This window comes from Spermophilus citellus, assembly GCF_964194105.1.
Source record: "Spermophilus citellus genome assembly, chromosome: 18".
NCBI classification, from domain to species: domain Eukaryota; kingdom Metazoa; phylum Chordata; class Mammalia; order Rodentia; family Sciuridae; genus Spermophilus; species Spermophilus citellus.
The window spans coordinates 59389635-59402838 of NC_138200.1; the positions used below are offsets into that span (position 1 = coordinate 59389635).

The following is a 13204-nucleotide window of genomic DNA, read 5'->3' on the forward strand; positions in this document are numbered from 1 at the left end:
CATGTTGACCCTTTTTTTCCATTAGAGCTCTTAACATATGAATCAGTTGTTTTAAACTCATAGTGATAATTCCAACATCTGTAGTATATGTGAGTCTGGTTTTGATGATTATTTTGTCTTTTCAGACTGTTTCTTCTTGTCTGTTGGCATGCTTTGTTTTTGTTTTTTTTTTTTTTTTTTGCAACTGGATGTGTCGTCTTTAGTAAGGTCACTAGTGTGAGGTTTTATATTGATTTAACTAGGAATTAGGGTATAGTTAATGTTTGCTGCAGGGGACATAGGTGACAGATACATGGCTTCAAATTCATCTAGTGCCCTTGTTTTTGTCTCTTCTCTTGACTTTCGGATCCTCTTCAGGCACAGTGTATGTTTTTCCATCCTTTTTGCTGTTACCTGCTAATATTATCTTGGGGGGCTTATTGGTGTGGTGGTATAATATGAGGGTGGGAGAGGAGCTGTACCATTCCTATTACATGTTGGTGTTTCCAGTGGCCTTTTATCTCAGAACTGTCACCTTCCCAAGTATTGTCCAGTGCATGTTCTCCCTGCCCCTTCCCCTTCTTGGCTCCTGAGTTTCCAGTCTATTTTTGGGAGTCATGACTGCTCTCAATTCCTTTTCCCTTAGATGAGGCAGAAGGGTTTGGGAGACTGGAGAGGGAGGGGTACCCTCTCCTAACTGGGACAGGCTCTGGAATAGTCTTTTCCCTGGGACAGTAAGCTTTGGTTATTGGAGGACACTCTGGGCACATTTCATGACGATTACTTGTTCCTTCTCTTAGACCAGAAGAAGATCTCTTTTTCAACCCTCACAGAAACTGTGGAAGAGTTCCTAGAGGCAAAGCCCACAGAGATGTGAGGGCTTCTCTAAGGCTGCGGTTGTCAGGATGTTCTCACTCTCCTGTTAGTCTCCACTCAGCCTCCAACAATTCACTAAAATTACCAAATACGATTCTCTATTAGCCAGTGGCTTCTGTTCCAGATCAGGCAGATCTTGGCTGAGGTTCTTGGTATGATCTCATCCCTCCAGATTCAGGGTGGTGGTTTGTCATGTGTTTTAGTTGGTTGGATCACTATAACAATATACCAAGGAGAGGGTAGCTTAAACAACACTTCCCTTTCATGGTTGTGGAGTTTGGGAAGTGCAAGATCAAGGTACTGGCTGGTTTGGTTTCTCATTAGGGCATTCTTTTTGGCTTGAAGTGTGTGCTTTCCTGTTGGTACCCTTAATGGTATGTAGAGAAAAAAGAGATCAGGTATCTCTTTTTGTTCTAGAAGGGCACTAATTCCCTTGGTGGGGCACCTTCGCCATCTCATCTGAACCTAGTTATCTCTCAAAGGGTCCATTTACAATCCCCATCTCATTGGGGGTTATGACTTTAACATACAAATTTGAAGAGGGTATAATTCATTCTATAGTACCATGAAACCTCAGTTTTCTGAGGGATCTAAGGAAAGTCATTGAATTTTACTTTGTCCAATTTTCTTGAAATTATTAAATAGAGTGATATGTATGTGTGTGAAATATGCAAGTGTGAATATGCATGTATATACACATATCTCTATATATTCAAGACAATAAGTTTCCCTTTGAGAACAGTTTTGTTCTGGAGTTTTATTACTTTCTATTTTGTGTAGGACATTGTATAAGAGAGATTAAACAGCCAAGTTGAGGCCTAGAAGGATGCCCCTCTACAGAGTATACTTTCGTTACTCCTGCAGGCAACAAGGAACATTGACTCTCACCTTTGTTCTGTGAGAGCTCCTGTGTGCCTCTCTGCCTTACCCTCTATCCTAAATTACAGATCCCTGCATTCTGACTTAAAATGTAGAAACCAACAAGGTGTTCTCCTCCTTCAGGGATCAGAACCAAGGCTTGCTCTCTACTCTAGTGAAGTTTCAGGCTTGTGTTTCTCCTCTCCAGGAATCCTTGAGTCATCTCTAAAGAGAAAAAGCCTTCAATGGTGGGATGGCCTCTCTGGGTTTGCATTGCACTAAATACATTTAGTATTTTATTGTCTGTTGAGCTCACTACCTGTTTTTCACTCCAGCAGGGGGGTTGTCCAGATTTTTCCACTCTAGCACTACCATAAGAGTGGTTAACTCTTGTTTTCTGTCTCACTAAAAATTCAGACTTCCACACATTTGTACCTATAATACACTGATATAAATGTAAGGTTTGTGACCTGTACGTGCACTTCCTTATAACAATTTATTGCTGTATTTCAACAATGGCTGTGGACTATAGTCAAGTTTGTACCTTTCATGTGCTTTTCCTCTGCTCACCATTTGATCTTTCTGTCTTGAGAATTCAAACCTTTCTATTTTAAAAGGACCTAGACAGCCTATTTTCCAACCTGGGTCTCCATAGATTCCAGTACAATGAATGGCACTCCTCACTGAACTACTGTTAATCATTTGATGCCCAAGAAGAGTGAGGTAGCTCAGTGGGAGAGGGCTTACCTAGCATACCCCAGGCCCTGGGTCCCATCCCCAGCACTGAAAAAAAAATCATGCTTCTTCAAAAAAATATTTTAAAGATACGGAATATTTTCTGAAGGGTGATAGAAATTGATTTTATATTAACAGAATTCTATTCTCTTTTATTTTGAAAATTTAGATTTAAATTTAGATTTTTGTGAAGATGAAAACATTTTAAATTGATTGACAGTCAATTGCAATTTCCCTATTTCGATAAAATAATTACATTCACATTTAAGATGGAGGCATCTTTTCTAGATGTGGTTTTAACGTCCTGTTCAACATATACTTAAAGTTATTCTTATCTAGGTTTATGTTTGCAAATTACCTGTTTTTTTTCTTTGCACTTTTCCATGCTAGATAACGTCTTGGGAGACACACTTAGTAAAGATTTATGAGTGGCATCATAAAATGAAGAAATGGTTTCAGTTTGATAGCATGTTGCTGTGATTTATTTAATGTCTGTATGTTAGCTGTGTCAAAATGAGTCGAACTTGGGAGCAGGTTCATGTGTAGGTCACATATAGGTCACTAGGGCTTGTCATCCTAAGAGATACCAGTAATGACAAGAATATTTTCATGTTTGCCTGTTTGTTGTGTTAAATTTCTAGTGCAGCTGCTATGTATTTTTGCTGGAGTTGGACCAATTTATATGGTCTTCTCTGTGTGCAATTGATCCCATGTTTCTGATTTATTCTAGAGATGTTTTAAATCTCCTCAAAATTGCTGTGTGTGCATCTCACTTTATATGTCTTGGAAAATGCATAAAAATACATTTTATACATACATTTATTGTTTATTTGTTATACATTTATACATTGTATAAAATACATTTTTATACAAAATTTTATTAAAAGTGTATCAAAATACATGAGTTGTTCAACTAACATCTGATAAAGAAGTCATTGCAATTGTACCTCTTCATAAACTTTAGAATCACTTAGGAAATATTTGAAATCCTGTGAGAAACTTTAATTCATTAGCTTCATAAATTATCTTACACAGAATGCATTTCTAAACCGTCTATGGACACCTCACTGAATTTCACAATTATCAAGTCTAAAGGCAAAGAAAAATACAATTAAGTTTTTTTTTATTTTTATCATGTACAACAGATCATCTTAATTAGATATTTCACATGATATCATGATACATTCTTTTACATTCTGCATCTATTAGGAAGTTACTATTTCTGTGCAAGAGACTTACTGATTACTGAACATTTTTTGTATTTTATTTTTACCCTACTCTAGTAATTTTGAGAAACTGTAAATAAAGCTTGATAGAATAACTTTTGTCTGTAAAAGTCAGCAAATAGAAACTGCGTCACTGTTCAGCAATAATCTAAATTGCATTCTTCTCAAATGTGTAAAATATTTTAAATATCAATTATGAGAAAAAGGAGAGGAGTCTCAGATAATGTATCACGTTTCCTCCTCAGGGTAGGTTGATTTTCTGTTGGAGTGATGCCTATTGATGACTTAGTTAAATGATGGGTTTTGGAATCAGAAAAGTCTGGAATTGAATTCTTGCCTTGCCACTTTCTAGCCAAGTGACTTCAGGCACATAACCTCTATAATTTTCATTTTCCTCAGTTGTAAAGTGGGTACAAAAATAACCACTTCACAGAATTGTTGTTAATATTCAAGCTCTGCAGTACATTTCAGCTGGGTCTAATGCTGAGCCACAAACTTCCATGTTGAAGATACTTAAATTGATACTCTAGGATACATTTGCTTCTTGCTATAGTCTGCATGCATGCCTTCTCCCAAACTTTACATGTTGGAATTCTAACCTGCAAGGCAGTGGTTTTAGGAAGTGGGATCTTTTAAAGATTCTCCCGGCTCTTTTATAAAAGAGACCCACAAGACCCCCCTTGCTCCTTCTATCATGTGTGGACACCACAAGAAAGCAGTTTTCTTTGAGCCAGGAAATAGATCTCCACCAGACACCAAAACTGCCAGAGTCTTGAGCTTGGACTTCTCAGCCTTCAGATCCAGAACTATGAGAAACAAATTTCTGTTGTATAAACTACTCAGCCAATGGTATTTTGTTATAGCATTGTAAATGGACGTTGCTTATTTCTCCTTGGAGGTTAACCCTAGTGAACTCTTCTAAAATCTTTTCCTTTTTTGAAAAGTTTTGATGTAAAATTGAGAGGACAAAAGAGCAGAATTTATCGACAAACCGGAAAAATGTTTAAAGAAAGTGTCAAAGACCAAGACACCAAAATTAGCTTGGCGTGTATTAGGAATGGAGATTACAGGCCCCCACCTGCAGATGTGATCTGTGAGGTGAGGGACCCAGAAATCTGCATTTCTAAAAAGTACCTTAATTGTCTCTGGCTTACACTACAATTCAGAATCCTTGAAGGAAGATATACATGTCCCTGCGATAAAATCTTGTAAAGAGAAAGAGAGGGCTGGGATATTGCTCTGTGGTAGTAGGTAGTAGGCATGAGACCCTGGCTTCAATCTTCAGCACTGCATGGGCACATGCAAAATAATTTAAAGAAAGGGAAACATTTCAATTTATGTATTTCTTTATGAAACAGCATATTGGAGAAAGTCTCATAAGCAAAGGAGATGCACTTGAAACTTGATAGCGTACCTCAGACTTCCATTTATAAAGTAATGTAGTTCAATCCCATGCCTCATTCACACATGTTCTGAAAATTTTCCCCATATCTATTGAAATCCAGAGTCCTCACTATCTTAAGTATTAAAAAATTCTAAAAAAGTAGAGCAAAATAATGGAAATGCTATAAATTTAATTAATAAATAATGTTTTTTTTTCCCAAATGACCTTGACATTTAAAAGTTATTGAAGGTAGCCAGAGTGATCCTAAATGATGCTTCTCCCTGCTGTACCACTGTACATGCTCCCTATGTTTGTGTACTTATTTATTTCACTAAATATTATAAAATTAATACATGTCCATTTAAAACTCAGATTTGACTGAAATGTGCTTAAAGTCTCATACCCTGAACCTCACAACAATTTGGTATGAGATTTTTTTGCTAAAAGTTTAGAACATGCCAATGAAGATATTTTCATTACTTATACAAAGTATGTATTTTAGTTGAGGGACATGTCTGTAATTCCAGCAACTTGAGAGGCTAAGGCAGGAGGATTGCAAGTTCAAGACCAGCCTCAGCAACCTAGCAAGAACCTGTTTCAAAATAAAAAAATAAAAAGGGCTGGGGACATGGCTCAGTGGTTAAGCAGCCCTAGGTTCAATCCCCAGTGTCGACAAAAACCAAGATAATCAAGCAAAAAAAATCTACAAATACCTATTTTATAGTTCTTCATGTTTTCAAAATTTAATTAACTCATAAATCAATCAGGTCTTACGAAGAAAGCCACAGTTGCCCTTTATCGAGCTCCCATTCCACATATGGACCTGTCCCTGTAACTCTGCACCTTCTCTCCTAATCCCTTAAGATGCTGAAATAATTTCAGTGGCGTCTATCTAAACCTATGAACTTACATTAATTTTGAAAAAAAAAGTGAGATCTTTTGGAGTGTTAGCTAATTAATCATTCAGCTGTAACTTGGCAAGGGATGATGATTAGGGATTGTCTTAGGCAGCCAGAGGCACCCGGCAACTGCAAGGTCTGATTAGACAACATGCTGCTATGGATTAGACCTGGATGTCTACAGACCAGGTTCTCAACCTGGCTGCCATGACCTTGATGTGGAGAGCTTGTGGAGACATGGGTGCACACATGCACACGCACGCACACACACGTGCACAACAGTGCTTAGGATGTGAGTACTGGATGTTTTATTGTGCAGTCCAAGTTTGGGAAACAGTGCTCTAGAGCAAAGCAAAGAAGAAAAAAAAACAGAAAAAATGAACATGGAATTTTTTAGGCAAACATGGAGCATTATTTGGTTTCTACAGAAATAAAGACCATGGTGTTGTGGAAGTCAGGTGAGAATGACGGTGGGGTAGCACAGTGTAAAATAGTTCATCTTTATAAGGAGTGACAGCCAGCCTCTCATGGGGTGGGAGTTCTTCTTCCTGCAGAGGAGGTTGTAAGCCACCTGAGAACTTAAAGTCTAAAGTAATTAGTGAAGAACAAAAGACAAAGAATCAAAAATGTACTTGCAAAAGTGGAGCCCTTGATAGGTCCATTCCACACAAGAGCCGGAACTAGACAAAGGAAAGATGGCTCCCGTGGTTTATTTAAGGAGGTGCATCAAAGGCAGGGATAAGGTTTCAAGGGTAGAGTCTAGCTTCAACATCTTGGCAGGTCACACCCATCTCAGGTGCTGAGTGGGATGTGACAAAGCTGGGTAGAAATTCACAATGTGTCAGGGCAGTTAACCAGAGGAAACGTCCACCTGAAGTTCCCAGACACCAGATGTTCCTATCCACCAGGCTCCATGCGGGGTGGCCCACTCACAGCCCATGGATGGCTCGTGACAAATCTTTCTTACTAAACCCTCAGTAAAAAATACTGACCAGTCGAACAAGACATAACTTTCTAGAAAGAAAGGGCTGATGATCAGAGACCAAGTATCTTTGGAATTAAACAGTATTCTCCTATTCATTATGTTCTGGGAAACATTAGTCTAGGAATATGCTCTGTAAAGCAACAACAGAAATCAAAAATAGTGATAAAATGGGGGGAGGTGCTGTTATCTCTGTGACTACGCATGTTTGAGACAGGTTGGATGACGGTCCCTGTCATGGGCAGTGAAGTGCCCATTTTACCTTAGCACGTGGCCTGCTCTGAGAGTCCCTGTGGTGGAGAAACCCTCAGAACTTTGTTTCAAGCCCAGTTTTTCTCAAGTATAAGTGTCTACCTAATACTAGGGACCACTTTAAACAAGCAAGCTCAGTAATACAGATGGAAGGACATAAAGATCCTGCCTTAGTAAGTGTGCCTCGTGGGGGGAGAAGAGAAACGAGCAAATGACAAACCAGAGAAGACCTCGCCTCAGTGAAAACTATGAAGAAAATGTGGAAAGAAGATGTGACAGGGGGGTGCCAGGGGCTCTGCTGAGATCTGGGATGGGAGGGGCCTGTCCCAGGTGGTCATATTTCAGTTAAGACTCGAGACGATGGGAAGAGCTAGTTTTAGGATCTGGAAACCCTTTCAGAGCAGAGCCTACTGCTGGTCCCCGGGTCCTAGCAGGACTGAGCTTGGCTTGTTCCAGGAGGCCCAGGGGGGCTAAAGCACAACGGAGGGTGTTATGTTCGGAAAGGAGTTTGAGTTTTGTCCAAAAGGTAAAGGAAGCCAGTGGGGTGGCATACTTGAATTTACCTTTATAAATCCTACTGGCTGCTCGTAGGGGAAGAGCTCTGGGGTCTGAGTGGTGGTAGGGAACAGAAAAATTAAAAAAAAGATCAAGAAGGAAAGGTGGATGTGGTTCTGGTGAGGTGATACTTTGTGGAACTGGGTGGTCATACTCGAGATGGAGAGAGATGCCCCAATTTTTAATATTTTGGAGGTGTCATCATAGATGTGCCTGAGGTATATAAGCCTTAAAATTGAGGGCCCTAGCGGCAGAAAGGAGGTAGAGAATTGATTGCTAAAGGGAATCAAATTGGTTATGAAACCCCAACTTTTCTTTAATTTTTATTTTATTTTTTTATTTGTAGGTAGACACAATACCTTTTTATTTTATTTATTTGTATGTGGTGCTGAGAATCGAACCCAGTGCCTCCTATGCATTAGGCAAGCGATCTGCCATAGAACCACAACCCCAGCTCCACCCAAATTATTTTTATTGTTGTAGAAAATATTTTGATGAATGCTAGTAAAGGAATATTTGTGAGATGGAAAAGTAGACAAAGGATCAGACTCCAGGGTCTTGTTGCTCCTAATGTCTTTGCTCTGCCTTGGGCCATCCATGTAACGTTGCCCTTGGTGGTCTAGGCATGAGTCTTTGTATGTAGTAGCATTAGTCCTTGTCATTCCTACACATGGTGGTGGTTACAGTCTTGAAAAGAAAGCAGAAGAGAAAGGAGGAAGAGGAGAGAAATAAAAATGAAATGTGAAGGATGGAGAATCACTCCTGCTTCATGCGTCTTCTTCCTCTGGGAAGTCTCATGGTGTGCCGTGGGGGAGGAGAGGGAAGTGGCCTAGATGCTGGGTGCTGCAGCAGGTGGGGTGTGCAGGTGACCTGTGTGGCAGGTGGTGCATCCTGACACTGTGGAAGCAACATCGCTCCTGCTCGTCCCCTGTGGTGGTTTTGTTCCGTGGTTAGTCAGCCATGAGCAGGTGGGTAGGGGCAGGGAAATAGAGAGAGAAAACTTACAGGGAGGACATCAGCTTATACATCAAAGTGAGCCCATAAGTGACAGGCCTGGAAACCTTATCAAAGCAGACAAACATCTGGAAAATGGGAACTGGCGTGACCAACCTCCCCTAACCAGAGTCAATTATAATCCCTTAAGGATCTCTTGTGACCAGGTCATCATGACCTACACATATCAATCACAAAGAGGGTTTTGAGAGAATAAGGCAAGAACTCTAAAAACTCTAAAAACCCAGACTCTGGGAGAACTACACCATTCTTTTTGGAGATGGTCACTCCGTTCTGTGCTGTGCCTCCCAGTGCTCACCATGTCTAACAAACTCCTGCCTGTTACTCTGTACAGCTCCCTTGAAATCTTTTCTGTGGGCTCACAAGGGCCAGTTCCTGCAGACTCCACAGTTGCCTCTGCTCCACAGGACCAGCTCTACTACAGTCTTGCAAACATATGATGTATTCTTCATCTTTGTGAACTTGGGTTTCCTCATCTGCTGTTTGACTGTGCTGGCTTACCATCGTTCTGAGCTTTTGAGTTCTTGAGTCTGAAGGTCTAATCAAGTCCTTCCTGATTCTTACTCTCTCCAGTTTCCTTTAATGACTTTGGGTGTTGATCAAGTTTGGCTGCCTGTTATCAGGGTGTCGTTCCAACTTGGATGTTGGGACTATGCTTTGTTTTTGTTAATGAGTGAGATGAGAAAGTGTAACACGTGAAACACAAAATAACTTCACCCACTCATCAATGATGTGAGCGACTTTGCCGAATCACTTGATGGCTTTTAATACTGAGAAAGTGTTTCCTAAAGCCTTTTGTGCTGTCACATTAGCAGCCATGGAAGCAGCAAGCTTGTACATTTAATCTGCAACTTTACAGAAATTCTTATGGAGGCATGGTAGATGTGAACTGGTTGAGGAGTAAGTTAGTCCGCTTTTGGTCACTGTGACCAAAATAACTGAGAACAACAACTTCGAGGAGGAAAAGTTTATTTTGGCTCATGGTTCAGAGGTTAGGTACATGATTGCCCGACTTCATTGCTCTGACCCTGAGGTGAGGTAGAACTCGTTGGCAGAAGGTTGTGACAGAGGAAGGCTGCTCAGGTCATGCCTCCAGAAAACAGAGAGAGAGAGAGAGAGAGAGAGAGAGAGAGAGAGAGAGAGAGAGAGAGAAAGGCAGACCCACATGCTCCTAGTGACTTTCTTCCACCAGCCACACACTACCTGCCTATAGTTATGAGCTAGTATTACGTTCATACAATGGATTAATCCATTGATTAGGTTACAACTCTCATAATCTGATCATGTCACCTCTGAATATTCCTGTGCTATCTCATATAAACTTTTTGGAGGGATACCTTACAGCTGAGTAAGGTGAAATTAAAGATACTCTTAATATAGAGAACATTTGTTTGGAGGCATGGTAAATTCTGTGGATGAAGAGACATTATGGCAGAATATTAATGTGGTTTTCTTAAAGAAGGTGGCAATTTCATAGTGAAAAAAGCAATTGCTCTTAGATGTTACAAGTGACAAAGTGAAATGGACATCTTGTAGATACATTGATTTTCTTCTTTCCCTTTTATTCTAGGGGTTTTCAGGAAATGCAAATGCAGACAGTGTTGTATACTACAGACTCCAGCCTTCCATCAAAGCTAGATTTCTGCGCTTCATCCCCCTGGAATGGAACCCCAAGGGCAGAATTGGAATGCGGATTGAGGTGTTTGGGTGTGCATACCGTAAGTATTTGTTTATCCAGCACACTGAAATAGGTATCAAAGGAGATATTTTAAAAGCCAAGCTGTAAACTGAAGTTGACTTCTTAGGTAGGTAAAGAGATATAAAGATAGGAATGATTTTTTGTGTGTGTGGAAAATAATTTTCATGTCAATATTGACTTTAGTGTTCAACTTTACCATAGTAAATTCAGGGACAAAAGCATTTTATAGATGGACATAAATATATATTTGTAGATATATGTGTGAGTGTATTTTTTCCAAATATAATATTATTGACTAGATTTCAACTTTCAAATATTAGAGATTTTTTTCCTATGGCTTATATTGATGATGCTTCATTTAAGCACCCTGAATTTAATAAGAGACAGTGGTCCATTTAGCATAACCAGTCAACTGTTAGGAAGACAAAGAATGCTATTCTCTCTAGCCTAAAAATAATATGCCATCTAATTCATTTTTAAATATGTTATTCCTTCAGCATAAATTAATAGAGAAAGTAAAGACCTCTGCCAGAATATAAAATGTGTTTGAAATATTTTCACATAAAAAAGATAGAAACCACAGATTTCACTTAGTCTCCTTTTAATGAGGCATTTTATTATATCTTTTTGTGAGGAAGGGACCTAAGAGTTATTGATAGTTCACCTCAAGCCACACCATCCTGTTAGATGCTCTTTCATTACCGAACAATGAGTTAGTTAATATGATCTACAATTATCAGATGAGCCGTCTGAGGTTTGGAGAAATTCAGTAATTTGCCCAGTGTCTCACAACTAGGATACAGAAGAAGCCAGCCAAGAACTCAAGACTGTTCGGTTTTATTACATCACTATTCCTCTAGCAAACATTTATTTCTTTTTTTAGCTATAATGCCTTTTTCTTCCCCTAATATAATCCTATCAACTTTTTGATGTAATCCCAACTAAGTTCTGTTTAATTTTGTTTACATAAAAGGAAAACCAGTCATAATGAGGTCAAATGAGTTTGTTGAAACTGCCTGACAGAGAGACCACCCTACAGGGATTACACAGTTCTCATATATTCATTCCTCTTCCCAGTACCCACCTCACATGATCAATAAACTTTGGTTCCTTATGGGGTCTATGGAATAATAGCTAATAGCATTAATTTCATAAATCTAGAAATAGAATATTTTTTCCTGAGTGCTTATTACATACATTGTGCTAAGTAGTTGATGATTCTGCAAAACAGCCAGATAACTCCTCCATTTCCCCACTTTGCAAATGAGAAAACTAAAGCTTAGAGCTGTTGCCTTGCTCGAGCCATGGAGACAGGAAGTGGCAGGGCTGGGTGAGCAGCCAATTCTGCCTGAGTGGAGGACTCAAGCTCCCGCTCTCCCCAGCTGTTGGATGGCAGAGATGAGTCAGCGGGCAGCATGCTTCCCACCATCTGTCCGCCTGAACTGCTGGCTTTCTTGGCTTCCACAGTCCAGCTTGGCTTCTGAATTATGTTTTAGCTCCTTACTTTGCAATGACCACACTTGAAAAGAAGAATCATCCTTTAAAAAATGATCCTTCCCTGATTAAGATTCTTGAACCTAGGACCTGGGCAGTCTTATATGTCTTGGGATCTTAGAGTTTAGCAGGACTTGCATGTTGTGTGATGGACAGTTGGTAAAGCAAATTTCAAAATGCTTCCTATTTATAGTTACATTCTCTACTTATTCAGAGGAGCTACCTTGCAAAATATTTATCACAGCAGAATGAGAGCTAACAGTTATGGTATGTTGTCATGGTTATTGATGGATTTTTATATATTCTAATTTAATCCTTAAACCATCCATTTATTGGAGAGTAAACTGGGCTTTAGAGAAATTAAGCAATTTGCTCAATTTCACACACTACACATTCCATAATGCTGTTTTACTGACACTTAAGCATGACTCATGGTGTCTGTATGGTAGTGACTGTAAAGTACCAGTTCCTTGGACTTCTCTGCAGCCATGTGACTCAGAATAACTCAAAACACCTCTCACTTCCATGGATTGACACTCTGGAGAGCACTCTTTTGCTGTGACTTCATTTGCTATCTTTGGGGTAAGCCCACCATCCATGTATTCAGTCAGTTTCCTCTCTCACTGACCCCTGGTTGAAGTTGCGATACTGATTTTAAATTAAAATTTAAATACATATAATAAAATGGTATGACAAGAGTCAATGCAAATTGATGGTCGCATAATTTCAAATTATTTTTAGAAGAAGAAAAGTGATAAACTTAATGGAAAAATATTCTCATACATAACCAATTGTAACCCCAAAATGGGTTGGGTGTAGGAACGTTGTGGGAATGCCCTCGATCAAGTTGATTTAATCCGTAAATTACACCGTTATCATACTCACATTCCCCACCTGTTTATAGAATCAGCCTTGCAAAAATAGTAATTTTTATTAAAACATGATACTATAGAGCCATCATATTAACCAGCTAATATGTACCAGAGACGACTCTTTATAGGCCTTTCCTGATTTAGTTCCAACCACACAGTGAAATGGGTGCATAAGTATCTCTATTTCATGCAGGATTAAGAGGAGACCAGCAGAATTTTCTGCTGATGGAACCACATGGTTTACTCGGGGTTGTCTGTCACAGGAACAGGGGAACCTGGCTTTCTCTCACCTTAGAAGAAAGGTCTCAGGTGCTCAAGCGCCAGCTGTGTGGTTTCATTTGCAACCCTCTTGAGTAGCACGGTCCGAGAGCAGGTGGAG

The 13204-nt window shown here is 39.5% G+C and overlaps 1 protein-coding gene across 1 annotated transcript in view; it reads left to right on the plus strand.

The window, feature by feature from the left end:
- Positions 1-13204, plus strand: part of CNTNAP4 (contactin associated protein family member 4) — a 242231-nt gene that overhangs the window by 123500 nt on the left and 105527 nt on the right. Inside the window, exon 4 of the mRNA XM_081275674.1 lies at positions 10331-10478. Within this exon, the coding sequence (XP_081131800.1) occupies positions 10331-10478 (148 nt within the window). The remainder of the gene's footprint in view (positions 1-10330; positions 10479-13204) is intronic.